This window comes from Microcaecilia unicolor, chromosome 6, assembly GCF_901765095.1.
Source record: "Microcaecilia unicolor chromosome 6, aMicUni1.1, whole genome shotgun sequence".
Classification (NCBI taxonomy): domain Eukaryota; kingdom Metazoa; phylum Chordata; class Amphibia; order Gymnophiona; family Siphonopidae; genus Microcaecilia; species Microcaecilia unicolor.
The window spans coordinates 172382480-172409093 of record NC_044036.1 but is presented as its reverse complement, the minus strand read 5'-3'; the positions used below and the strand labels follow the sequence as shown (position 1 = coordinate 172409093).

General features: G+C 44.3%; 1 protein-coding gene across 3 annotated transcripts in view; it reads left to right on the top strand.

Moving 5' to 3' along the window:
- NOL8 (nucleolar protein 8) overlaps window positions 1-12845 on the top strand; it is a 67176-nt gene extending 54331 nt beyond the window's left edge. For all 3 annotated transcript variants that reach the window (XM_030207110.1, XM_030207111.1, XM_030207112.1), the window contains 5 exons: window positions 1351-1652; window positions 3672-3795; window positions 4528-4598; window positions 4789-4871; window positions 10979-12845. In XM_030207110.1, the coding sequence (XP_030062970.1) occupies window positions 1351-1652; window positions 3672-3795; window positions 4528-4598; window positions 4789-4871; window positions 10979-11032 (634 nt within the window). In that variant the 3' untranslated portion in view covers window positions 11033-12845. The remainder of the gene's footprint in view (window positions 1-1350; window positions 1653-3671; window positions 3796-4527; window positions 4599-4788; window positions 4872-10978) is intronic.
- The last annotated feature ends 13769 nt before the right edge of the window (window positions 12846-26614 follow it).

The following is a 26614-nucleotide window of genomic DNA, read 5'->3' as shown; positions in this document are numbered from 1 at the left end:
TCAATCTTTCCAGCACTAGGAAAGAGACCACAGGAAGGTGTCTGGTTCCTGCCGGGTGAGGTCATTAGTAGTAATTTTATTAACACGGTTCTAGGAAATAAAAAGCTAATTTAAAAAATCCATAATTTTGTTATCCACTCTATAGTATCATTGATTGAAAGGATGGGTTATAAATACTCTAGTTTCAATGAAAACTACTCACAAAGCCATAAGTGGTATCTTTTAGACATAACCAACTCACTTCAGTTGCTATTTCTCTTTCAAGGGCTTCAGAGAATATGGTTTTGGGATCTTACCAAGTACTTGTGATCTGGATTGGCCACTATTAGAAACAGGATACTGGGCTTGAATGACCTTCGGTCTGTCCCAGTATGGCAATGCTTATGTTCTTATTTCTGTAGTAAAGTATATTAGTCCAAGCAAAATTATGTATTCACAACAGGATTAATGTGTATTAGCTTAAAGGAGAGCTCACATAACTAAAAATTCAATACAACTTAATGGTCCAATTAGGTGACTGTGCGTTTGACTAGACAACAATTTCTAGACCCATGTAGATTGGGTACAAGGCTCAGTACCACTTCTAGGAGCTGCTTCTTTCATCTGCAGCTGTAAAGCAATGATGTGAGTCTGTCCTTCTCCGCTGTACCAATAATTACTGCCTGCACAGCATTAAGAAAAGTAAGCTGAAGTGTAACCCACCTGCGTCTTTGTCCAGCTTGACAAGAGCTTCCACCATAAACTTTGCCTAGGAGAAGATATGAGCTGTCATTTTGAGCTTTGTATACTATGCAAGGCTGAGGCTTGGGACTTTTCCTACCAGGTCAACAATAACTGCAAAATTGAAACTCTTCGGACCTCTTCTGTTTAAAATTGAAAGAAAGAAAGAGTTGTTTTAAGGACTTTTGCAGTCTTGTGTCCAGCTTACCTGCTTGGGCAAATCTGTAAAATGGCAGAGCCTTGAGGCTGAGTTTTCAGTCCATTGAAGTTAGAGGGCTTGGTCATGTTTGAGAGGTAATGAAATTGAGTTGTAGGTTAATGTAAGGTAGGCAAGGGCAACCCCTGCTGAAGAGGGGCAGTGATAAGGTCAGCCTAGGAAGAGGGGCATTTCTGGCCTTCGTTTAGTCAGTCACTGTACACCTAATGTGTGTGGGTATGGGTTATGCATTTGATATACCACCTTTCTGTGGTACAACCAAAGCGGTTTACATATAATATACAGGTGCTTCGTCTGTCCCTAGTGTGGCAAGGAATTCAAAGTAAAATACAGGTATTCTTGGGAAGAATTAAATTTTCTTATGTAAATAGGCTGCTGATATATTGTTTCCATAAACTGACTTTTCATTGCAGCAAAGCGAAAAGAAAGAAGAAAAGGGAAGAAGCTGAGAAACTGCCTGAAGTCTCAAAAGAAATCTATCACAGCATTGCCATCAATTTCAAAGAAGTGTTTGGATCTGCAAAACGAATGTCTGAAGAAAGCGACATGATAATGCCGTGGGACAAAGCAGACAATCATCCAGATGGCACAGATGTGAGTTTGACTGCTGAACACAGTCTTCAATTGCTCACAGAAAGTGATAAAACAGAGGGAACGTCTGCGTTTACATTTTCCTTCTTTGGAGATGATACAGGCGAGCCTGCCCCAAAGGAAGGTAAAGAAACTGGCACTGTCTGACATCTTAAAATCACAAAACTAGAACTGCCCAGGGAAAATTTTGTGGGCATTATGAATCTTCACTTAATAAGGAATATGGCTAGAAAATTAAGTTATGCGTGCCATTGAGAGATTTTGATGATCCAATGTTATGAGATGGACATTGCAGAAGATCTTTTGATTCCTGGGGTCGGGGAGATTTAGTCTTTATTGTAGTTGTTAAAACCTTCTCTAGTGATATTTTACTGTCAAAATGGAGACTTTTGGGTTGCATGTAAGTTGATTCTTTGTGGCTTCCAGCTCTCCTGTTTACTGGATGAAATCACTTTTTGGTACATTCAGTCACTACAGAAAAATATAATGCAAAGCTCAGCTTGTGTACATTCTGGAGCTAACGAGATGAAATAACTGGCTCATATCATTAGACCATGGACATCAAACTATTCAAAACAATCTATTCCAAAAAGAATGCAACCTGAACCTCAATGTTCATTCCTAGTATGCCAAAAAATAACAAAAAACATTATTCTGAAACGGTATGCTCAGCAGCTAGAAACTAGAAGTCACAGAACAGCTACACAAAGATCACCTTACCACATGTTGTTAGACAAAACCTTTGTTTCTCCTCCTCTCCATCTTTGTTCAGGCAGCTTCAACAAAGTCTTTATGAGCATAGCAGCTGACCTAGGCCAACGTAGCTAAGGCACTTGGAATTATACAGTTTTTGTTAGAACTTGAGCTCATAATGGCCACTATATACCACAGTCCTGGTCAGGCAATCAGAGCAAGGGTCTCTCATCAGTTCAAAGAGCTACACGTCTTTTATATAAGAACATAAGCTATACCAAGCTTTGTAAGACCAAACATCCATCAGGCCCTACATACTGTCTCCAGCAGTGGCCAGTCTGGATTACTAGGGAATATCTGGGAGATCCCAAAGAGTAGATCCATTCCTTGCAGCTCACTCCTAGGGATGAACAGTAGCTTTCCCATGTCTGTTTGGCTAATAATTGTTCATGGGTTTTTCCTCTAGAAAATTATCCAAACCTTTTTAAAACCCAGCTATGCTAACTGCCTTGACTATATTAGGAAAATTTTCAGTGCTTAATTGTTCATTGAATGAAAAAAATACTTCCATTTGGTTTGAATCTGCTATGTGTTAGTGTCGTGGAGTTTCCCCAACATACTATTTGAAGGAGTAAATAAACATATCCTATTAACCTATCGCACCCCGTTCTTGATTTTATATATTTCTATCATATTTCCTCTGTGGTCAGTTCTTCAGGCTGTAGAAGCTGCTATGAACCATTGATAATGGTTTTATTTTATGTTGAGGGCTTATCACCTGTAAATAGTTTCAGTTCTTTATATATAAAGATTTGTTTACCTATTTTTAATGTACAGCTAGTTTCAAAACTCTTACCAACCTCCTATCTACTTTTCTGTCTTTACAAAAAGTGCAAGATTTAGAGAGGAGTTTATGGCAGAGAAAAGTGAACTAGTGAGAATTAGTGATTGGGTTAGGATCAGGTAGTCGGCATCGTAGGTATGCTTTTTATCCCCTCTTTCGTTAATTTATCTACCAGTAACCTGTCATGGTTGAGAACAAGATGAAAATATGACATTTGTACAAAAGTAAATTTTGAGTATGAATGGAAATTTAACAGAAAACACCTATGGCTCTAGTGATAGTGCTGCAGTTGTGCAAAAGGATCAGGATTTGGTTTTCTTGTTAGTAGGGGACATGGGATTGGGGCACACCAAGGAAGGGAAGACAGATACTGTCACTGTGGTGGCCCCCGCCAGCCATTGAATGGTACTGAAGGTCCACTTTGCAGAAGGTGGGCTTCCTGCTCTTTTGTTTCTGGAGCCACCCAGGCGTTCTGTTTTAAAAGGAGGATTCAAAATTAAAGGATGCAAAACAAACAGATTTTATCAATAGTGTGTAATTAAAAGAAAAAATATAAATCATTTTGTTATTCAAACAGTTCCAGTCTTGGTATGTTTTTCTTTATAGAACTGTATAAGATTGAAACCATGAAACCTGCAAAGGTGGCTTGGCAAGAAGACCACTTCAAAGACAGCAGCTCAGAAGATGATGATGAGATGGAAACAGCTGATAATGAAGAAGCCAGCACAGGGTAAAATGAAATTACTCAATGGCCACCTAAGGCTAGATATTAAAAAGCTGCAATTATCTGGATATTTGCGCTTACTGGAGAGATCCGTGGATATTCAGCAACGCTACATGGATAGTGCTGCTTTATATTGTTCCAGACCACCTCAGTAGTACAGAGATCAGCGATTTTCAGCCTGCTGTTTGGATAACTGGATAAAATTAAGTCAGAAAGATTGCTGTCTTAACTTTATCCAGATAGCAGTTTGAATATTGTTGCTGTCCAGATAGTGGTGGCAGTTGCCACTCTACCTGAATATTTGGTACTGCTCTCTATCCAGATGGCAGTGAATATCCATGTTTAGCCACCGTGGCTGGCTTTTATTATTCTGATCATAGCAGCTGAATATTGACCTAGTAGTTTGCTGTCAATAAGATTTGATTCCTGTGGTATAGTTTTATGATTTTGTGGGCTCTGTTGGAAAATAATTTGCACATGGCACTGTATTACTTATAGAAAAACAGTAATGCAGTGCAGTTTGCAATACAGAAACTCAAATGGTTGAAATTAGATTTCTCCATCTTTCGACTCATCAGGGTCAGATTGTTATGGGAAACAAACACAGAGGGAGAAGTCTGAACTATAACGAATGCAGTTCTATCAGTCCATGAAACTACTTTACATTTCTCAGGACTACAATAGCATAATTTTCTTTTACTTTCGTATGTCTCACCTTTCCTTTCTGTATCATTGCAGCACTCTTCCTTTGCCTGAGAAAAATACTACTAGATTCTTCTTCTTCTTCAGAGATGATGAAAGACTGAAAGGTAAGCATCAGAACATTTTCCCTCTCTCCCTGGGCAGCAATATAGACAATAAGCAAAAAGTATCAAGACTTCCAACTTCAGACAAAAAATGTTTCTGGCTAAAGATTGGGAACTGTATAACTCTTTGCACAAACAGCAAAAAAACAAAAAAAAACGTATAACTTATTCTCATGTATCTTGCTGTGTTTAGTGGGTCCCAAACTCTTCTATCGTTCGTCAAACCTTGATGATGAGAGAGAAGCATGGGAAGAGAGATCTGCTCTGTTGCTGGAGGTGAGTAATGTTAAAATTCTTTTGCTGGTCAGCAACTGAAAACAGACTAGTTTGTTGTCAATTAATATGAGAGTGAGCCCTGCCTTTTGTATTACTTTAATTATGATAGTGCCTTTACTGATGGACTTCATTTTCAGACTAGCTTAAATGCCTGTCAAACATGATAGGTTGCAACTTATTCATTAATATAAGTGTTTTTTTAATTCCAGTTTTTTGCTATAGTTAGCTAAATAAAATGTCTGTCTATTGACAGTTTCATAGTAGAAATATTTCCTGGTATAGTACATGAGTAGACTTAAAAATAAGTATTTATTATGGAAACCAGCATTTGCTATTTTTGCAGTTAACATTAAGCAATATACTTCTCTGGTTCTGGCCAAGAGGGACAAAAACAGCAGCAAAACACTCTGCAAACACACCACAGGTAGCAAAACAAAGCAGAGGTAGTCCAGAGAAGGAGAAGAATCAAGTTTTGCCACAAATCAATTCTCAGTAAATCGACTTGTAGCAAAACTTAAATCTTCTCCTTCTCTGGGCTACCTCTGCTGTGTTTTGCTACCTCTGGCCAAGAGAGGGGCCATTGCACAAAATGAGTTGGTGCCTAATATAGTCTGTGCTGGTTTATATGAAACAGGGAGTTGGAACATTGAGGTCCTTTATACACTTCAATTATTTCCCTACATGCAGGAGAACTTAAAAAATTTGGATAGGGGTGATAAAATGGGGTGTGAGTGTAAGCATGAGTGTAGGAATGTCAGATGTGGAAGGGGAATAAAATCTCCAAAGGTTCTGTACTCATTCTCTGGACAAGAGAACTAGGAGGGATTCCAGGTATTGTATTGTGTTATCCCTCGTGACTTGTTCTGTTCTGACTGTTGAATAAAAAGAACTTTTAGAAAAAGTGCTTGTTGCTATTATTAATGCAGCATGTTTAAATTAGTTCAGTGTGATTTACCTGGAGCCATAGAAGAAAAATATGCAAATGCTCCAGGTAACCCCAGACTCCGTTCCTTTTATCTTGCTGCACCATATGCCTGGAATAGACTTCTGAGCCAGTACGTCAAGCTCCATCTCTGGCCGTCTTCAAATCTAAGCTAAAAACCCACCTTTTTGATACTGCTTTTAACTCCTAACCCTTATTCACTTGTTCAGAACCCTTATTTTATCATCCTCACTTTAATATTCCCTTATCTCTTGTTTGTCTGTCCTAATTAGATTGTAAGCTCTGTCAAGCAGGGACTGTCTCTTCATGTTCAAGTGTACAGCGCTGCGTACGTCTAGTAGCGCTATAGAAATAAGTAGTAGTAATTCAGAATTGACCCACATGCTCATTAACAAGTCATAGGCTTAGAGATCCTTTTTTTTTTTTTTTTTTGCTTTGTGAATTGTACTAGCTGCTAGTTGAGGCTCAGATAAAATTTAAAGCATCTCTTTTTTTTTTTTTTTTAACTGCTCCAAGGCTGGTCCCCAGCATCAGATTAAAATATATAACCCTACCCACCACACCATTAAGTAGCACAAAACTGTACAATACTAATACCAAAAACCTAAACAACTCATTGATACGGAAATTTAAAAATAAACAACCATCGGCTAATGACCCACTGGGTCCTGCCCATCCAATAGCAATTTGGCTACATAAGGATCAGTTTCAAAGGAGACTTTACAGAATCTAGGTAGGACCTTCTTCACTTTGAGAAACCAAGCATGGTCCAGTGGCATCTCCATTGTTCTCCCTTGCTCTTCAGATACTTTTGGACTGAAAAATATCTGTTTACTCCTCCAAACTCAGGATAGCCTTATTGTCTACTCTGAGTGCTTCATTTCTGGGAAAATGGCCTGGAACGCAGACTGTTCTGCTTCAATCTTTCCCTTCCAGGCAGCCTACAGGAAAGTTCAGAGAAGGGAGTGAGTCTGGAACAGACAAGGCAGAGATCCATTCTGCTGTTTAATCCAGACCCACTTCTGTTCTGTGCCAGGAGTGTGTTTATGTATTCTTGTGTGTATTTGTGAACAGTTCACACCTAACCCTGGACTGTCCCCTCTTCCATCCACAGTTCCACTTCTTTTTTTTGTCTGCAAATTAATCCCGGTCTACCTCTGTCTTAGTACAAGTCTCTCTGCAAGATTACCATAACTTCCACCTCCAGCAGGCAAGTTGTGCAAATCTAAGGAACGATACTGGATAGTTAGGTTTCACATTTGTGCACTTATGGACCGATGATCAGAAACAAACGCAAGCGCTAGAGGTTGTTAGCGCCATACTAGCGCTTGCGTTTGCTACCACCCCATGATCAGAGCCCCCAAGCATTTAAAACAACGTGCTCGCAGGCTCTGAACGCAACTAGTATGCAAATGCATGTAAAACAGGGCTCTTAGCACAAGTAGCATGCAAATGCATGCTAAACCTATTCCTCCCCAATGATCAGCAACCAAACATTGGCCCGCTGGCCGCAGCAAACCCTACGCCAGCTCGGAGCTGGTATTAGGGTTTGCAAACCATTGGGGAGGAATGGTGAGCCCTGTCCAGCGTGCATTTGCATACTAGCAGGCCCCCCAGTGCAACTCCCTGCGCCCCCCCCCCCCCCCCCCCCCCCCCCCCCCCCCCCGAGCGATATGGGGGCTGGAGGTCCGGCAGACCTCCAGTCCCCCTGACTTCGCGCCTTCTGTCTCGCTGCACCCTACGCCTGGAATAAACTTCCTGAGCCCCTACGTCTTGCCCCATCCTTGGCCACCTTTAAATCTAGACTGAAAGCCCACCTCTTTAACATTGCTTTTGACTCGTAACCACTTGTAACCACTCGCCTCCACCTACCCTCCTCTCCTCCTTCCTGTACACATTAATTGATTTGATTTGCTTACTTTATTTTTTGTCTATTAGATCTGAGCAGGGACTGTCTTTCTTCTATGTTTGTGCAGCGCTGCGTATGCCTTGTAGCGCTATAGAAATGCTAAATAGTAGTAGTAGGGGGGCTGGAGATCCAGTGGGTCTCGCGCCCCCCCCCTAACCCCCCTGGCATCCCTTCGCACGAATGGAGCCCTGGTGACCCAGTGGGACATGAGTCAGTCCTCTCCCCACCCACCCCCCTGGTGGTCTAACAGCCCCCCCCCCCCCCCACACACACACACACACACACACACACACACACCTTCGGTGGAGGAGGGAGGCGGCCTCCCTTCTCTTCCTTTGGCGCCACCTTGAAAATTGCGGCGCCTGGCCCTTCCCAGAAGGTAGGTGGGTGGGGAAGGGCCGCTAAGACCATCAAGGGTGGGGTGGGGAGGGGATTGACTCTCCACCAGGGCTCCATTCAGACAAGTGCGGGAGGATATAGAACTGTCAAACGAGTGCAGGATTGTGCCCGAGTGCATGCTCAGGCACAATCCTCCCGCACTTCTACCCTATGATCAGAGTGATAAAATGCTTAAATTTGCATGCTATTATCTCTGATTAAAGGGGTGGTAAAGGCCCACGCTATTTTTAGAGCGCTGTTTGGAACAGCACAGGGTTTTCGATCATCTGCCCATTAATAAAAGCGATTTGTTATTAGAAACAGTTTTCTAGTACCATTGTTAGCAATGGAAATCTTGCCTGCAAAAAATACTTTTTATCTGCACTCAAATTTTTGTTTTTTTCCAAACCAACTGAGTGTTGGAAAGAGTAAGCAGATAAGAATAGCCATACTGGGTCAGACCAATGGTCCATCTAGCCCAGTATCCTGTTTCCAACAGTGGCCAATCTAGGTCACAAGTACCTGACAGAATCCTAAATAGTAGCAACATTCCATGCTACCGATCCCAGAGCAAGCAGGAGGTTCCCCATGTCTGCCTCAATAGCAGACTATGGACTGTTCCTCCAGTAACTTATCCAAACCTTTTTTAAAACCAGATACGCTAACCGCTGACCCTACATCTTCCAGCAGAGGGTTCCAGAATTTAATTATTCATTGAGTGAAAAAATATTTCCTCCTACATTCAAAGGGATTGAGACTGTCTAACTGAGGGCAACATAATTCTCTATGGGCAAGCCAGGAAAATGGATCCACACAGTTGGGTGATGTTGTCAGCACTGGCCTGGATCCAGACTTTTTGCTCTCCAGTAAAGCTCAAGAAACCCCTGCAGACAGCCTAAGCATGTGCAGCAGCTCCTATACCAGAGACGCTAAATCTTCAAGCTTAGTTATCTGCATGACCTCCTGGACACAATTTGATATATTTATAAATGATTTAGAGATGGGAGTAACTAGCGAGGTAATTAAATTTGCTGAGGACACAAAATTATTCAAAGTCGTTAACTCGTGACAGGATTGTGAAAAATTAGAGTAGGACCTTACGAGACTGGAAGACTGGGCAACTAAATGGCAGATGACGTTTAATGTGAGCAAGGTGATGCATGTGGGAAAAAAGAACCCGAATAATAGCTACGTCATGCAAGGTTCCACGTTAGGAGTTATGGACCAAGAAAGGGATCTGGGTGTCGTTGTCGATAATACACTGAAACCTTCTGCTCAGTGTGCTGCTGCAGCTAGGAAAGCAAATAGAATGTTGGGTATTATTAGGAAAGATATGGAAAACAGGTGTGAGGATGTTATAATGCCGTTGTATCACTCCATGGTGCGACAGCACCTTGAGTATTGTGTTCAGTTCTGGTCACCGCATCTCAAGAAAGATATTGTAGAATTGGAAAAGGTGCAGCGAAGGGCGACTAAAATGATAGCTGGGATGGGACGACTTCCCTATGAAGAAAGACTAAGGAGGCTAGGGCTTTTCAGCTTGGAGAAGAGACGGCTGAGGGGAGACATGATAGAGGTATATAAAATAATGAGTGGAGTGGAACAGGTGGATGTGAAGCGTCTGTTCACGCTTTCCAAAAATACTAGGACTAGGGGGCATGCGATGAAACTACAGTGTAGTAAATTTAAAACAAATCGGAGAAAATTTTTCTTCACCCAACACATAATTAAACTCTGGAATTCGTTGCAGGAGAATGTGGTGAAGGCGGTTAGCTTAGCAGAGTTTAAAAAGGGGTTAGACGGTTTCCTAAAGGACAAGTCCATAAACCACTAGTAAATGGACTTGGGAAAAATCCACAATTCCAAGAATAACATGTATAGAATGTTTGTACATTTGGGAAGCTTGCCAGGTGCCCTTGGCCTGGATTGGCCGCTGTCGTGGACAGGATGCTGGGCTCGATGGACCCTTGGTCTTTTCCCAGTGTGGCGTTACTTATGTATTTTATGATAGCTCCAGAAATATCAACAAAGTGGTGAAGTTCTTTTACAAATCAAAATGGTTGAACTGCTTCCCTTAAGGGACTGATCCCACTTACCCACAGAGGTCAGTCAAAAAATCGACGATAAAATACAAAATCTCCTCAGGGACCCAAACCAGGTACCTGCAGGGGCAGCTAGGCCCAAGACCCGACGGGATCCAGTAAGGCACTATAGTTTACAAGCCCTAAAAGAACACAGCATTTTAAAGACGCTGGTAAACTAAGCAGCCACGCCTCCTTCTCATCCACTCCCCTCTCAGTGACACCTTACCATCAACAGCTGCTTCCTCAGCAGGCTTAAAGGGCTGGAGTATGAAAAAAACTTTAGGATAGACTGAGTTTGGATGAATTAGTGTCGCACAGGATCTGCCCTTCATACTCAGGAAGGCCATAGGTCTCTCCTGGGCTTTACCAAAGAGCAAAATGTCCAGATCCAGGGCAGTGACTAGGACCTCACCCAGATATGTGGCTCCATTCCCCTACAGTCCATGGATGACCCTTAGGTACGCATCTCTCTTTTCTCTCTCTCTCAACAGAATTGAGATGGTGGTTGCCACGTTAAATGTGCAGCTACTGCGCAGTAAAGTCCCATGTTAAGCCAAAATAACCTGAACATTTTACCACAGCTTAGAAAAAAAGGGCCCCTTAATCTTTATTTTGCTAACTCTCAGATAAACCAGTCCTGAATTATCAGTTAGTTAGGTTTTTCATACATATATTGGATAAATCAAGCACATATTACCACAGATGTGGTTATATAGCATCTCTGTTATTTTTTTTGTTTGGAAATTTAACTTGCTTGATACTCACTAATACATTCTTTTATTTTATTTTTAAGGAATGCCGGAAGAGACATAAGGATGCAAAAAGAAAACTGAAAGCCAAACAGTAATGGGTGTTATCTCCAAGTTGATAGGTTCTGACAGAATAATTATTTATTTTCTTTAAATTTAACATTTAAGAGTCAAGCCTTGAACTACTGAACATTCAGAGATTTAATCAGAAAATGACAATGTCAGCAGGTCTAAAGGCTAAGGTCTGGGGGTCAATGTTTGATTATAACCATGTGTTCTTTTTATATTTTCATAAATCAGTTTGTACCGCTACAGTAAATGAGAATTATCGACTTATTTTGTAGTGATTGAGCCAACAAGTCAATGCATCCTCTATTGGCCTGGAAAATTAGCCCCATAGCCTAATTCTTAAGGTAGCAACTAATTGTTAGAGGCTGTAAACTAGGCAGCCTTCTAGAACCTTGGAGTCACAGGCCCTAAATCCAGCCACTAGGTGTCACTGTTGCCTAATGACCAGCACTCCCCCCCCCCCCCCCCCCACACACATTTTGAGTACTATCTCTACAGCATCCCCCAACTATCCAAGACATTGAGGCAAGCTAATGTCTCCTTTGTATAAATTCTTGCTGTTTTGTATAAGAGGTCCTTTGTGTAAATATATTAGTAACAAGTATTTATAAACCTCAAGGAGGAGTAATAATGCAGCATTTTCAACCAATACAAACTGGCAGGTGCTTTTGAACTTAAAAGACTGTAATTAATTTCACAGACATGCAGAAGACTTCTTTGCCTTAGCAGCTCCCCAATGCAACAGTAAGATCTCAGTACCTAAATTATTGTAGACAGGAATATACAGACGTTACCTTAGGAAAGATTGGGATGCTACTGCTTTGAAGGATTCTTGCATGTTAAAAGCACAGTTTTCTACCAAAGCTTTTTAACATGAAGATTTGCAGATTTGGGATCATGTTTTCAAAGTAATTCCATGCAGTGCCTCATGTTAGCACATATCCAAGCACCATGGAACTTAATAATCTTGTATCTGCTGTTCTTCATTGTTTCCCAAAAAAAAAAGCTCATGTTTTCTTACTTTTCCATTTGATTACTGATTGTGTGTTGTGTATTCTATCAGATTAATTTTTCATTCAAATTGCTTTTTTTTTTACCCAATGTGAAGTAACAATGTAATAATTTCTTTATGGATCAGTGTTAAGGATGCTTTTTGTTCACACAAAAATATTGATATAATTTAATATTTAGAAGTGGAAAGGCACAGGCCCCTGAACTCTTTATACGTCGCCCAAATTTGGGCATAGATCTCAGATTCACACACAAACTAATGAGCCGTTAACAATAATTGGTGTTAATTGGCACTCATTTGGGTTTACATACGGATCTGCCCTGTGCCCTATTCTATAGTGTGTGTGCCTAAATTTTATAGCATATAATTCAAAAGGGGGCAAGGACATGGGCAGGTCAGGAGCATACCCAGATATTAGGTGCAGTGTTATAAAATAGGTCATTTACGCACCCAACTGCCAGTAGTTGCACACCAGCATTTACACCAGAGTTCAGCAGGCGTATGTGCCGTGCCCAAAGTTAGACACAAGATCCGTGCTAAGCTAGTATTCTGTAACGTGCTCCACACAGAGCGAGCGCCCTTTGCAGAATCCTAGTTTAGCGTGGATCTTCCCATCACTTTGGGCACTATTCAGAGAATTTTGCCCCCCACCTCCAGAAAGCTTTTGTATACATTGTAAATGTGAAAATTGTGTAATAATCTTTACAGAAACCACATGGCATCTACTCTGCTTTTTAAATGCATGAAAAAATGAAATTAACATCTGCCAGTCAGTGAGCATGAATTGACCAATAGTTTTTGCCATTGGTGTGATGGCTTAAAATAAAATATTCAACCTGATATGTTTATAAATACATTTTGTTCTGTTTCCTAAAAGAAAGGTTTGTTACCAAGGGCACAACCAGATAAACTGCACTAGCTGTGTTGATGAGTTAGAAATAGCAGCAAGGGAACCACTAGTACATTAAAAAAAAAAAAGTTACAGGTAAAACAATTTATTCTTCAATACATTCTATACAGTCAAAAAGAACAAGCAATAAATCATGGCAACAAAAGTATTTAAAATCCAGAAACAACATGGCCATGCTTTGGCAATATGCATGCATCTGTGGTATATAAAATCAATATCAAAGTAGATTCAATAATATATATATAGAGAGAGAGAGAGTTTTTTTTGTGCAGGCCATTTTCTGATAAATTGGGGCTATTGTGCAGGATTAATGAAGACAGGTCAGCAGCAGTTAATGTTCGTTTTGTTGTGTTTATGATATTGTATATTTTTTCTCCGAGGACAAGCAGGCTGCTTGTTCTCACTGATGGGTGACGTCCACGGCAGCCCCTCCAATCGGAATCTTCACTAGCAAAGGCCTTTGCTAGTCCTCGCGCGCCGATGCGCATGCGCGGCCGTCTTCCCGCCCGAAACCGGCTTGTGCCGGCCAGTCGTCTTTTCTCCGCGCTCGGGACGGTTGTGTTTCCGTTTCGTGCCCCGTAAAAGTCGACCTCGCGCGTCGTTTTCGACTCGTTTCGCTTCAAAAGTGTTGGAAAAAACCTCTTTTGGCTTTTTCCCTTCCTCTAGTTCGAGTTTTTCACCCTGGTAAGTTTTCTTTCGTCGTCGGGGTAGGCCTTAGTTAGGCCCCGGTCGAAATTTCCTTCCCGCTTTTTCTGCTGGTGCCAAATTTCGCCATTTCGTCTTTTGATCTCGCCGGCGTGATTTTTCCGCCCATGACATCGAAGCCTTCCAGCGGCTTCAAGAAGTGCACCCAGTGCGCCCGGGTAATCTCGCTCACTGACAGGCACGCTTCGTGTCTTCGGTGTCTGGGGGCCGGGCACCGCCCTCAGGCCTGTAGTCTGTGTTCCCTTTTACAGAAGCGGACTCAGGTAGCGAGGTTGGCCCAGTGGAACGTTTTGTTCTCGGGCTCTTCGTCGGCATCGGCACCGGGGGTATCGAGTGCATCGACGTCTGCAGCGTCCAGACCTTCATCCTCGGCGGCCAGTGCATCGAGGCATCGACCCTCTGCATCGGCGCCGAGACATCGGGTGACTGCATCGACGTCGGTGGTACCGGGACCTCGTCTGCTGATGTCGTCGGACGGTGGTGCTTCGTCTGGAGTGCAGGTGAGGGCTGTCCACTCCCCTGCTGGTGGCGGTGAGCCTTCGGGTGGGTCTCCCCCTACCCTGAGGGCTCCTGCGGTACAGCCCCCCCCCCCGAGATCGACCCTCTTCGGTCTCGGCCCCGAGGAAGAGACGGCTGGATTCTACGTCCTCCTCGTCGGTGCCGGGAAGCGCCGGTGACGTGCTTCGCAAAAAATCTAAGAAGCATCGACACCGGTCCCCTTCCCGTGTCGGCACCGAGAGCTCTAGGTCGCCGAGGGAGTCGGCACCCAGCAGGCATCGGCACCGAGAGGACCGCTCACCCTCTGTTCAGGAGGTGTCGATGCGCTCCACTCTGGACAGCCCGGAACAGCCTCCACGCCCGGAACAGGTTCTGACGTCGACGCCTGCATCGACCTCCATGCCTTACATAAGTACATAAGTAGTGCCATACTGGGAAAGACCAAAGGTCCATCTAGCCCAGCATCCTGTCACCGACAGTGGCCAATCCAGGTCAAGGGCACCTGGCACGCTCCCCAAACGTAAAAACATTCCAGACAAGTTATACCTAAAAATGCAGAATTTTTCCAAGTCCATTTAATAGCGGTCTATGGACTTGTCCTTTAGGAATCTATCTAACCCCTTTTTAAACTCCGTCAAGCTAACCGCCTGTACCACGTTCTCCGGCAACGAATTCCAGAGTCTAATTACACGTTGGGTGAAGAAAAATTTTCTCCGATTCGTTTTAAATTTACCACACTGTAGCTTCAACTCATGCCCTCTAGTCCTAGTATTTTTGGATAGCGTGAACAGTCGCTTCACATCCACCCGATCCATTCCACTCATTATTTTATACACTTCTATCATATCTCCCCTCAGCCGTCTCTTCTCCAAGCTGAAAAGCCCTAGCCTTCTCAGCCTCTCTTCATAGGAAAGTCGTCCCATCCCCACTATCATTTTCGTCGCCCTTCGCTGTACCTTTTCCAATTCTACTATATCTTTTTTGAGATACGGAGACCAGTACTGAACACAATACTCCAGGTGCGGTCGCACCATGGAGCGATACAACGGCATTATAACATCCGCACACCTGGACTCCATACCCTTCCTAATAACACCCAACATTCTATTCGCTTTCCTAGCCGCAGCAGCACACTGAGCAGAAGGTTTCAGCGTATCATCGACGACGACACCCAGATCCCTTTCTTGATCCGTAACTCCTAACGCGGAACCTTGCAAGACGTAGCTATAATTCGGGTTCCTCTTACCCACATGCATCACTTTGCACTTGTCAACATTGAACTTCATCTGCCACTTGCACACCCATTCTCCCAGTCTCGCAAGGTCCTCCTGTAATCGTTCACATTCCTCCTGCGACTTGACGACCCTGAATAATTTTGTGTCATCGGCGAATTTAATTACCTCACTAGTTATTCCCATCTCTAGGTCATTTATAAATACATTAAAAAGCAACGGACCCAGCACAGACCCCTGCGGGACCCCACTAACTACCCTCCTCCACTGAGAATACTGGCCACGCAATCCTACTCTCTGCTTCCTATCTTTCAACCAGTTCTTAATCCATAATAATACCCTACCTCCAATTCCATGACTCTGCAATTTCTTCAGGAGTCTTTCGTGCGGCACTTTGTCAAACGCCTTCTGAAAATCCAGATATACAATATCAACCGGCTCCCCATTGTCCACATGTTTGCTTACCCCCTCAAAAAAATGCATTAGATTGGTGAGGCAAGACTTCCCTTCACTAAATCCGTGCTGACTTTGTCTCATCAGTCCATGTTTTTGTATATGCTCTGCAATTTTATTCTTAATAATAGCCTCCACCATCTTGCCCGGCACCGACGTCAGACTCACCGGTCTATAATTTCCCGGATCTCCTCTGGAACCCTTCTTAAAAATCGGAGTAACATTGGCTACCCTCCAGTCTTCCGGTACTACACTCGATTTTAGGGACAGATTGCATATTTCTAACAGTAGCTCCGCAAGTTCATTTTTTAGTTCTATTAATACTCTGGGATGAATACCATCAGGTCCCGGTGATTTACTACTCTTCAGCTTGCTGAACTGACCCATTACATCCTCCAAGGTTACAGAGAATTTGTTTAGTTTCTCCGACTCCCCCGCTTCAAATATTCTTTCCGGCACCGGTGTCCCCCCCAAATCCTCCTCGGTGAAGACCGAAGCAAAGAATTCATTTAATTTCTCCGCTACGGCTTTGTCCTCCTTGATCGCCCCTTTAACACCATTTTCGTCCAGCGGCCCAACCGACTCTTTGGCCGGTTTCCTGCTTTTAATGTATCTCTGCAGCCGCTCTGAACGAGAGCCTCCGGGCCGTTCTCCCAGAGATTCTGGGAGAGCTGATGCGCCCTACCCCTCCGGTACCGGCGGTGCTTGCGCCACCGGTACCGTCGAGCGTGGCGCCCATCTTCTCCCGGCGCAGAGACTCGAATTCATAGGAGCTCTGCTGGATTCTCGGACGGCTCGCGCCTATCTCCCAGAGGCGAGAGCCAACAACTTGTTGTCCCTCGTCTCGCGGGTGCGAGCGTCCCAGCAGGTCACAGCTCGGCAGATGTTGAGATTGCTGGGCCACATGGCCTCCACAGTTCATGTGACTCCCATGGCCCGCCTTCACATGAGATCTGCTCAATGGACCCTAGCTTCCCAGTGGTTTCAGGCTGCTGGGGATCTAGAAGACGTGATCCACCTGTCCACGAGTTTTCTCGAATCCCTGTATTGGTGGACGATTTGGTCCAATCTGACTCTGGGACGTCCTTTCCAAATTCCTCAGCCACAAAAAGTGCTGACCACGGATGCGTCTCTCCTGGGGTGGGGAGCTCATGTCGATGGGCTTCACACCCAAGGAAGCTGGTCCCTCCAGGAACGCGATCTACAGATCAATCTTCTGGAGTTACGAGCGATCTGGAACGCTCTGAAGGCTTTCAGAGATCGGCTGTCCCACCAAATTATCCAAATTCAGACAGACAACCAGGTTGCCATGTACTACGTCAACAAGCAGGGGGGCACCGGATCTCGCCCCCTGTGTCAGGAAGCCGTCAGCATGTGGCTCTGGGCTCGCCGTCACGGCATGGTGCTCCAGGCCACATATCTGGCAGGCGTAAACAACAGTCTGGCCGACAGGTTGAGCAGGATTATGCAACCTCACGAGTGGTCGCTCAATTCCCGTGTAGTGCGACAGATCTTCCAGGTGTGGGGCACCCCCTTGGTAGACCTCTTCGCATCTCGAGCCAACCACAAAGTCCCTCAGTTCTGTTCCAGGCTTCAGGCCCCCGGCAGACTGGCATCGGATGCCTTCCTCCTGGATTGGGGGGAGGGTCTGCTGTATGCTTATCCTCCCATACCTCTGGTGGGGAAGACTTTGTTGAAACTCAAGCAAGACCGAGGCACCATGATTCTGATTGCTCCCTTTTGGCCGCGTCAGATCTGGTTCCCTCTTCTTCTGGAGTTGTCCTCCGAAGAACCGTGGAGATTGGAGTGTTTTCCGACCCTCATCACGCAGGACGAAGGGGCGCTTCTGCATCCCAACCTCCGGTCCCTGGCTCTCACGGCCTGGATGTTGAGAGCGTAGACTTTGCCTCTTTGGGTCTGTCAGAGGGTGTCTCCCGTATCTTGCTTGCTTCCAGGAAAGATTCCACCAAGAGGAGTTACTTCTTTCTGTGGAGGAGGTTTGCCGTCTGGTGTGACAGCAAGGCCCTAGATCCTCGCTCTTGTCCTACACAGACCCTGCTTGAATACCTTCTGCACTTGTCTGAGTCTGGTCTCAAGACCAACTCTGTAAGGGTTCACCTTAGTGCAATCAGTGCATACCATTACCGTGTGGAAGGTAAGCCGATCTCAGGACAGCCTTTAGTTGTTCGCTTCATGAGAGGTTTGCTTTTGTCAAAGCCCCCTGTCAAGCCTCCTACAGTGTCATGGGATCTCAATGTCGTTCTCACCCAGCTGATGAAACCTCCTTTTGAGCCACTGAATTCCTGCCATCTGAAGTACTTGACCTGGAAGGTCATTTTCTTGGTGGCAGTTACTTCAGCTCGTAGAGTCAGTGAGCTTCAGGCCCTGGTAGCCCAGGCCCCTTACACCAAATTTCATCATAACAGAGTAGTCCTCCGCACTCACCCTAAGTTCTTGCCAAAGGTCGTGTCGGAGTTCCATCTGAACCAGTCAATTGTCTTGCCAACATTCTTTCCCCGTCCTCATTCCTGCCCTGCTGAACGTCAGCTGCACACATTGGACTGCAAGAGAGCATTGGCCTTCTACCTGGAGCGGACACAGCCCAACAGACAGTCCGCCCAATTGTTTGTTTCTTTTGATCCCAATAGGAGGGGAGTGGCTGTGGGGAAACGCACCATATCCAATTGGCTAGCAGATTGCATTTCCTTCACTTACGCCCAGGCTGGGCTGACTCTTGAGGGTCATGTCACGGCTCATAATGTTAGAGCCATGGCAGCGTCGGTAGCCCACTTGAAGTCAGCCTCTATTGAGGAATTTTCAAAGCTGCGACGTGGTCATCTGTCCACACATTCACATCTCATTACTGCCTGCAGCAGGATACCCGACGCGACAGTCGGTTCGGGCAGTCAGTTCTTCAGAACCTGTTTGGGCTTTAGGATCCAACTCCACCCCCCAAGGGCCCTGTTTGTTCTGTTCCAGGCTGCACTCTCAGTTAGTTGGTAAATTTTTTAGGTCAATCTCAGTTATGTCCTCGCCGTTGCGAGGTCCAATTGACCATGGTTGTTGTTTTGAGTGAGCCTGGGGGCTAGGGATACCCCATCAGTGAGAACAAGCAGCCTGCTTGTCCTCGGAGAAAGCGAATGCTACATACCTGTAGAAGGTATTCTCCGAGGACAGCAGGCTGATTGTTCTCACAAACCCGCCCGCCTCCCCTTTGGAGTTGTGTCTTCCCTTGTCTTTGTTTTGCTACATATGAGACTGGCCGGCACAAGCCGGTTTCGGGCGGGAAGACGGCCGCGCATGCGCGGTGCGCATGAGCGCGCGAGGACTAGCAAAGGCCTTTGCTAGTGAAGATTCCGATTGGAGGGGCTGCCGTGGACGTCACCCATTAGTGAGAACAATCAGCCTGCTGTCCTCGGAGAATACCTTCTACAGGTATGTAGCATTCGCTTTATGTAAACTGCTTTAGGTGTAAGTGTGTTAGGGAAAAAAAAAAGGACAGCAGAGGAGAAGGTAAGGTAAGGGGCTTGGGTAAGTATTTTTCTCTGGCAACCAGTACAAAAACTCCTACAGCTGAAATACTGTATGTCAGGGAAACTTCATCATCAGCAAAGCTGATGCCCTTGTTAAAAGCTTCTACTTCTATCCAGATGGAAAGCTTGATCTAAGGTGAAGAACTGGTTCCAGGTGCAAGATGTATTGAACCAGAATACGCTTCAAAAATACATGAACAGTTCAATATTTGAACAATTTCAGTCCCCCCCCCCCCCCCCCCCCCCCGCCCATCCAATCCCTTTATGCAACAATTTATTCACCTAATAAATAAAATACTTTTAAACAAAAATAATAAACTAATATAGTTCAGTAGTTACTTTCACTGTCCTGTACCTCTCACCATCATGTCTGCAGGTTAAAAACTCCCACAACGAAAAAGGGCCAATAAGTGACGATAATGGGAGAACCAAATCCTAACATTTCTTGATCAGTCTTTCTGGTATTATATCATGAAAAGAACCGCTTGAATCAAAGAAACCAACTGTTCACCAAATGGTAAAAGAAACAAGTCAAAGGCTTTGGTGTCGTCGTCTACTCTCCCTTAACATGTGAACACAGGGGCGTAGCCACGGGTGGGCCTGGACGGGCCCAGGCCCACCCACTTGCCCTCCAGGCCCACCCATCCAAATCCTTCATCGCTGTCGCTGCCTTTTCTCCCGCGGCTTCCGGGAGGCAGCGATCAGCGTTACCTGTCAGTGCCTGCCCTGAAATTATGCTTCTCTTCTCCCCAGGCTTCGCCCCGCTCGTTTCTTCGCTCGTCGGCAGTGCTACGCTGCGCTGCTATTCAAACAGGCAGCTCCGCTCCTCTCTGCCGCGTCCATCCGGCCCTACTAAACAGGAAGTGCATCAGAGGGCCGGAGAATAAGAGGAAGGGGCATGGGGAGAACAAGGGTGATAAAAAGATGAAAAGCCATAAGTAGATGAAGGAAATTAAAGAATGGATAGTAAGAATGAATTAAATCAGGACAGAGAGAGAGAGAGAGGCAGAAAAATATTGAAGAAAGCTAAGAAAAAGGAGAGAAAAATGACAAATGGCCAGGAAACCCTGGCAGAAGAGTTAAGCAAAAATGAAGGAAAGCAGAATCTAGAGACTGGGAGCAACACAATGAGAAAAAGTAAATGGCCATACAACAAAGGTAAAGAAAATAATTGTATTTTTAATTTAGGATAAAGTAATATGGTGTTAATAAAGTTTCAGAGACCAATACTTCCTTCCTTAGGTCAGGAGAGGATACCGTAACAGCATTATACTGACCTGAGGCAGGAGGTTTTGGCCTCTGAAAGCTCACTTAAAAGGATTAGGCTATTAAATAAATTGTCTGAAATCTGATGCACTGAAAAGCAGCACTTTACCCTGTGTGACAAATGCATCTGAGTGTGACTAAATTTTGCTTTGGGGGGGGGGGGGGGGGGGGGGTACAGAGAAAATTTTGTGCCCACCCAAAATTGGCAGTCTGGCTACGCCACTGGAACAGGTAGAACTTCTGAAAATGCTATAGTGATGATGATGGGTTTAAATCTTTCTCTCAAAATGTGGAAGTTTCTTTGCACTGCAGAGGTACTCTTTCTAGCTGGGAGGATTTACGGTGCCATTGTATAACTTGTCTCAAGTTAGGCACCTCGATGTAGGGCACCGAGTGCCAATTCTATAACAGCATCTTGACGCCAAGATTCCATTATAGAATGCTAACTCAAGTCAGCATTGGTACACTTACATTAAAAGCAGCCACTGATGCCAAGTCTATGGCACTTATGGTGTTCTATAATTGACGCCATGCCTGTGGGCCCCCCTTGCATTTATAGCATTTAAACGCACTATCTTATAAAATAGTGTGTACTGCATTTGGGCACACGAGTAACATCCACAAGTTGCACGTAACTGCATGAGCCCAGTTAAGAATTGCTTTTTTTTACTTTTTCTGGCCTTTGAACTGTATTTCTAAATGAATGTCTCTAATGGGGTCTCCCAGCAGTAGCAATTATCTGTTCAGAGATTTCTGATGGACTGGGTGTCACCTCCTGTCTAGTGCACTTTAAACATGATATGCACAAACATCAGTTTTACGTTAATACGTGGAAAGTCAATTTGTACATCTTAAATTCTGAGTTAAATTTTTAGTAATAGATCAGTGAAATAACTGGAAAATGTCTGAAAATCAAGAAACAAGGAGAAAAATCCTAAAACAGAACATTTTCCCAGTGTACATCCCTATTGCCTAATTATTTGTTATATGAATAATACATTTGTTTTGTATTGTGTACGGAGAATTTGCAGTCATGTCCTAGGTCCCTGCTTACAAAGCCGCACTACCGGCTGCCGATGCGGTAATGCCGACACATCCCATTCACTTTGAACGGGCTGTGTCGGCAGTGCCACGCAACTTTGTATTTAACAGTCCCAGTTGCTGCACCTCCTGCTGTAGGCATGCAGGTTGCATTTCCTGTTCTCATAAGCATGCTTGTGTCGCCACATTCATTGTCACCACGTTTTGGTTTTTTTAAAACTGGAATAGGTTCCTGAAACACAGTATTTGAAGCCATGCTAGCACTAAATCATTCATCTCTGTTATATACCCACATTACCGTTTAGTTACCTGGTGTTCTGCAGATAAAGCACAGCAAATGGATTTTCAAAGAATCCTTATGGCCAAATGCACATTTCCTTCTAATGGCCTAAATTAGCTAACACTTAATGTTGGATTAGTTAGCTGCCACAAAGTCCATTTTATGCAGCTTTACAGAATTTATGAAATGGACTTTGTGGTAGATATGATAACAATCCTATCATGTGCTTAGTAGATCAGGACCAGTATGAATTAAGTGCATGAATAAACATTTTGCAGTTTTGCTATGACATTCTAATAATGGTCATTATAATAAGCAGGAGTAGGGGGCGGTAAAGCCCCGTGCAGTTCCAGCGCTATTTTTAGAGTGCTGTTTGATGATCTGCCCAAAGGAGAATAATGGGGAGTAACTCAGGGAAAATGAATGGGGAATGACTTGGGAAGATGGTGAAAATGATTGATGGAATTACAGTCCGCAAAGCTATGCTAGAAAGACTGGATTCTCTCACACAGCCCGCGGTGCCAGAGAGGGAAGGCTGGTCTTAGTTCAAACCTGTGAGCCAATAGGGAAAGCTCACAAGGAACCAATCACAGGAAACTACAAACTATAGGGAAAACAGTCCTAATACACAGTGCTATCTATTACACAGACAATGCAATTGAATACAAATAATACTCATAAGAAATACATAAGAATAGACCCTGCCTCCATGAATATGGGGGCAGAACAGTCATTACCACACCCTCTTCACTCACAGCCCCTAACTCTTACCCACACTGCACATCCCCATCCCCTTGCTAGTCCACATATATGCATTCCCCCTTATACACAGAACTATAGGCATAACCTTAGCAGACCCTCTCCCCCCAAATAAAAACTCAATATCTACTACTCGACCAGTAACACAAATTCTTCATACCTCTTCCTGTGTGCAAATGTAAAAAAATGAATAACGAAAAAGAGGAAATGCACCACTGTATCACACTGCAAGAGTGTATTTGCTGCTTTCTTTTTTTTAATTATTAGAGTAGCCCAGGAGTGGACCAGAAGCCCATCAGGTTTTCAAGATTTCTGCCATAAATATTGTTATGCATTTTACAATGCTATGAAAATGTACAACAGTTTGTAAAGATTTGAAAACTCACTGTTTTGTTAAGGCTCTTTAGTAGAGTACAAGTTAGTATTTTTAAAATAAATGAGATTGGATTTGCATGTACTACTCCCATTTTATACAAATAAGATCACTTGTATATTCATTGTGGAAATCTTGAAAACCTGGTTGGTTAGAGCAACAGGCTGAGAATCTGGGAAGGCAGGGGTCTAATCCTACTGTCAGTAATGGTGAGCTTGGGCAAGTCAGGTAACCCCCCCCCCCCCCCCCTCCACACTAAGGTGGACAATTCAGAAAGCCACAGCTTGACCGTAAGTGGGTGTCAGCTTCTACCACAAGTGTAATACTACAGCATGCAGAAAGCTGTCTGCAAATTTTACACACCCAGATCCTGCATACAAATTGGGGGGGGGGGGGGGGGGGGGGGGAGGCTGCTGGATGAAAGCATACAAGGTTTTGCACATGTTACACCACAACTGGAAGTGTCTGTACATATCTGTGCCTCATAAATATGAGCCTCATAAAACTTTCTTACATTTAAAACTTGTAAGGCTGATATTTCTGCACAGAAGGATAGGCACCAATGTGTGCTGATACTTTTGTTTTTGTTCTGACATGTACACAAGCTCTGTTAACTTTCTGTCAGTCATTTATGGTAAATCTTTTTATTAAACACAAAGAATAAAAACATTCACACTAAATAATACATCTCAAGAAACTTCTCAAATGTTGATGTGAAGCCAATGCAGAATAACTTACTTTTTTTGTAAATATAGCCCACCTATCCCCTCCCATGAGTCTTTTAGATTCCAAATGCTCATGAGTGGTCTTTGTTCTTATAACTTCCCATAGTCCTTCCTATCCCAAACCCTGAACCTCTTTTCTCTCCCCCCCCCCCCCAACCAATAAACCCTCCTCCCTCCCCCCAAACAAAAACTCCAGGGATAACAATTAAACATCCAAGTCATTAAGCCTCCTGTCAGTCTTTTAAACTTGCAGGAGCTTCTGGCTGCAGAAGACAAAACTGGTAGTTAAATCTTAGGGGTGTAGCCATGGGTGGATCCACGCCTACCCACTTATACCCAAGGCCCACCCAGAAATGGTGCCCGCCGGCCACCCATGATCCAGCATCCCTAGCTGGCTCACTCCCTTTTCTCTGCTCCCACCCCTGTCCTGTGGATCTGGAACTTCTTTGTTTTTTCCCTTCCTTGTTTCTGCCATGATGCTTCCAACTTAGTGTTGACATTACCTGGCAGCGATTCACACAGGCTGACTCTGGGGCCTTCCCTCTGCTGCCTCCCACCCTAAACTGGAAGTTGTGGCAGAGGGAAGGCCCCAGAGCCGGCCTGTGTGAATGATAGATTTGATCTAGGTTCTGAGTGACATATTACTTTACACTATACCAGCGAGTATCTAGCTTGGTTACCACCCAGAGTGCTGCACCCCCCCCCCCTTCCTGCTACCTTCCTCCAAGCAGTAAAGGGGTGCAATGAGCAGTTGTATAGCTGTCTGCTCTGATGGTCCCCTGCTCCCTCTGACATCAACTTTCTGTTCCAGGGCAGGGGACCAGCAGAGCCAACAGCCGTGCAACTGCTCAGTGCACCTCTTTACTGCCTGCACCCGGGGCGGACCACACCCATTGCCTCACCCTTGGTACACCATTGTACTGTGCCTGTTAATGAGATTACATTAGAAACATTTGTTTGTATGGTAAGTTTTATGGGGAAATGTTCTAGCTTTGCACCCACTGTTGAGGAAGAGCCAGGGGGTTGCAGAACGTATATGACTTCAATACTACATGAGGCAGAGCTTCCCAAACTGTTGGTCAGGACATCATATGGGGGTCACAAAACCCACATCTGGGGTTGCGATGAGTAGGCTTTCCATAGGTGCATTGTTGTTCTGTACCTCCAGGGGGTCACACAATTTTATTTGGCCACGATTATGGGGTCGTAGCCACAAAAGAATTGAGTCCTGATATAGGGGAAGCATAACGTGTACTTAAACTCTGGAATTCGTTGCCAGAGAATGTGGTAAAGGCGGTTAGCTTAGCAGAGTTTCAAAAAGGTTTGGTCGGCTTCCTAAAGGAAAAGTCCATAGACCATTATTAAATTGACTTGGGGAAAATCCACTATTTCTGGGATAAGCAGTATAAAATGTTTTGTACTTTTTTGGGATCTTGCCAGGTATTTGTGATTTGGATTGGCCACTGTTGGAAACAGGATGCTGGGCTTGATGGACCTTTGCTCTTTCCCAGTATGGCAATACTTATGTACTTATATATGTGTGTTAGGGGACCATGGTGTAATAGGGACTAAAGAGTGCAGTCTGTTGGACTTCCCCTAGCCTCAGTGTGGCCTGTGCTGCTACCCTTCTTTAAGTTATTGGGGGTGGGGTGTGGGCACAGCATGGGTGCATCAGGTGGTGGGGTTTTCTCTTTCAAAACATTGGTAACCCTTGTGCCCACTCATCCAACCTGTTTACCCACCCAAAACTTGCCTTCTGGTTATGCTGCTGCTTAAAACCACTACAACCAGTGCTCCCTTCTCTTCCTGCAGCAGAATATTTAATGCCCTCATTACCATGTAATACAATCTGCAGCCATGCCTTCCACATGAGTTAGAACTTACACTCAGACCCCTCTGTGCATTGCTCAGCCATTAACACGTGCATACCAACCAAGCTGGCTTTCTGCATTGGCCCCTTTTAATTGAAAGCTCTCTTGTACCTGCTTGTAACTTGCTTTCAGCTACTACTGAAAAGTGGGAGCTAGATCCAAGCTCCCTTTGCTTCCTACTCCAAAGATTTTAATTGAAAATATCTTAAAAATACATTAAGCTTTTAAGTATCAGTACAACCTTTTTCTACCTGCAGCATAGACACATTACTTATTTATTTTTTAAATCCTGCTCATACAATTTCATTACATTTTTATAGCTGATTTGTGACAAATACATTTCTACAACCCAGTTTCAAATTTGCTAAACATTTGTAGTGAAATTAATTATTTCCTAAAAACGGTGCTTCAAAAAAATGTTACTGGCAAGAAAAGTTATTTCTCAATTTATGCAAAGCAGGGGGTAGGTACCATTGTCCATAACTGGGACCACCTGAGATTCCCCTCCCCCCCCCCCCAGGTTGTGACATTGCACCAGCTCACCCCCACTACCAGTCCTCCATATGCTTCAGAGAGAGCATTGAAACCTGCATTTCTGGCTGGTGGGCCTTTTCCTGTGCGCATCCCACCTCTCTAATGCAACTTCCTATGTGCTGGATGCACTAGTACTACTACTTAACATTTCTAAAGCGCTACTAGGGTTACGCAGCGCTGTACAATTTCACAAAGAGAGACAGTCCCTGCTCAAAGAGCTTACAATCTAATAGACACGTGAACAGTTGGACCGATAGGGGCAGTCTGGATTCACTGAATGGTAAGGGTTAGGTGCCGAATGCAGCATTGAAGAGGTGGGTTTTAAGCAAAGACTTGAAGATGGGCAGGGAGGGGGCTTAGCGTAAGGGCTCAGGAAGGTTGTTCCAAACATAGGGTGAGGCGAGGCAGAATGAGCGGAG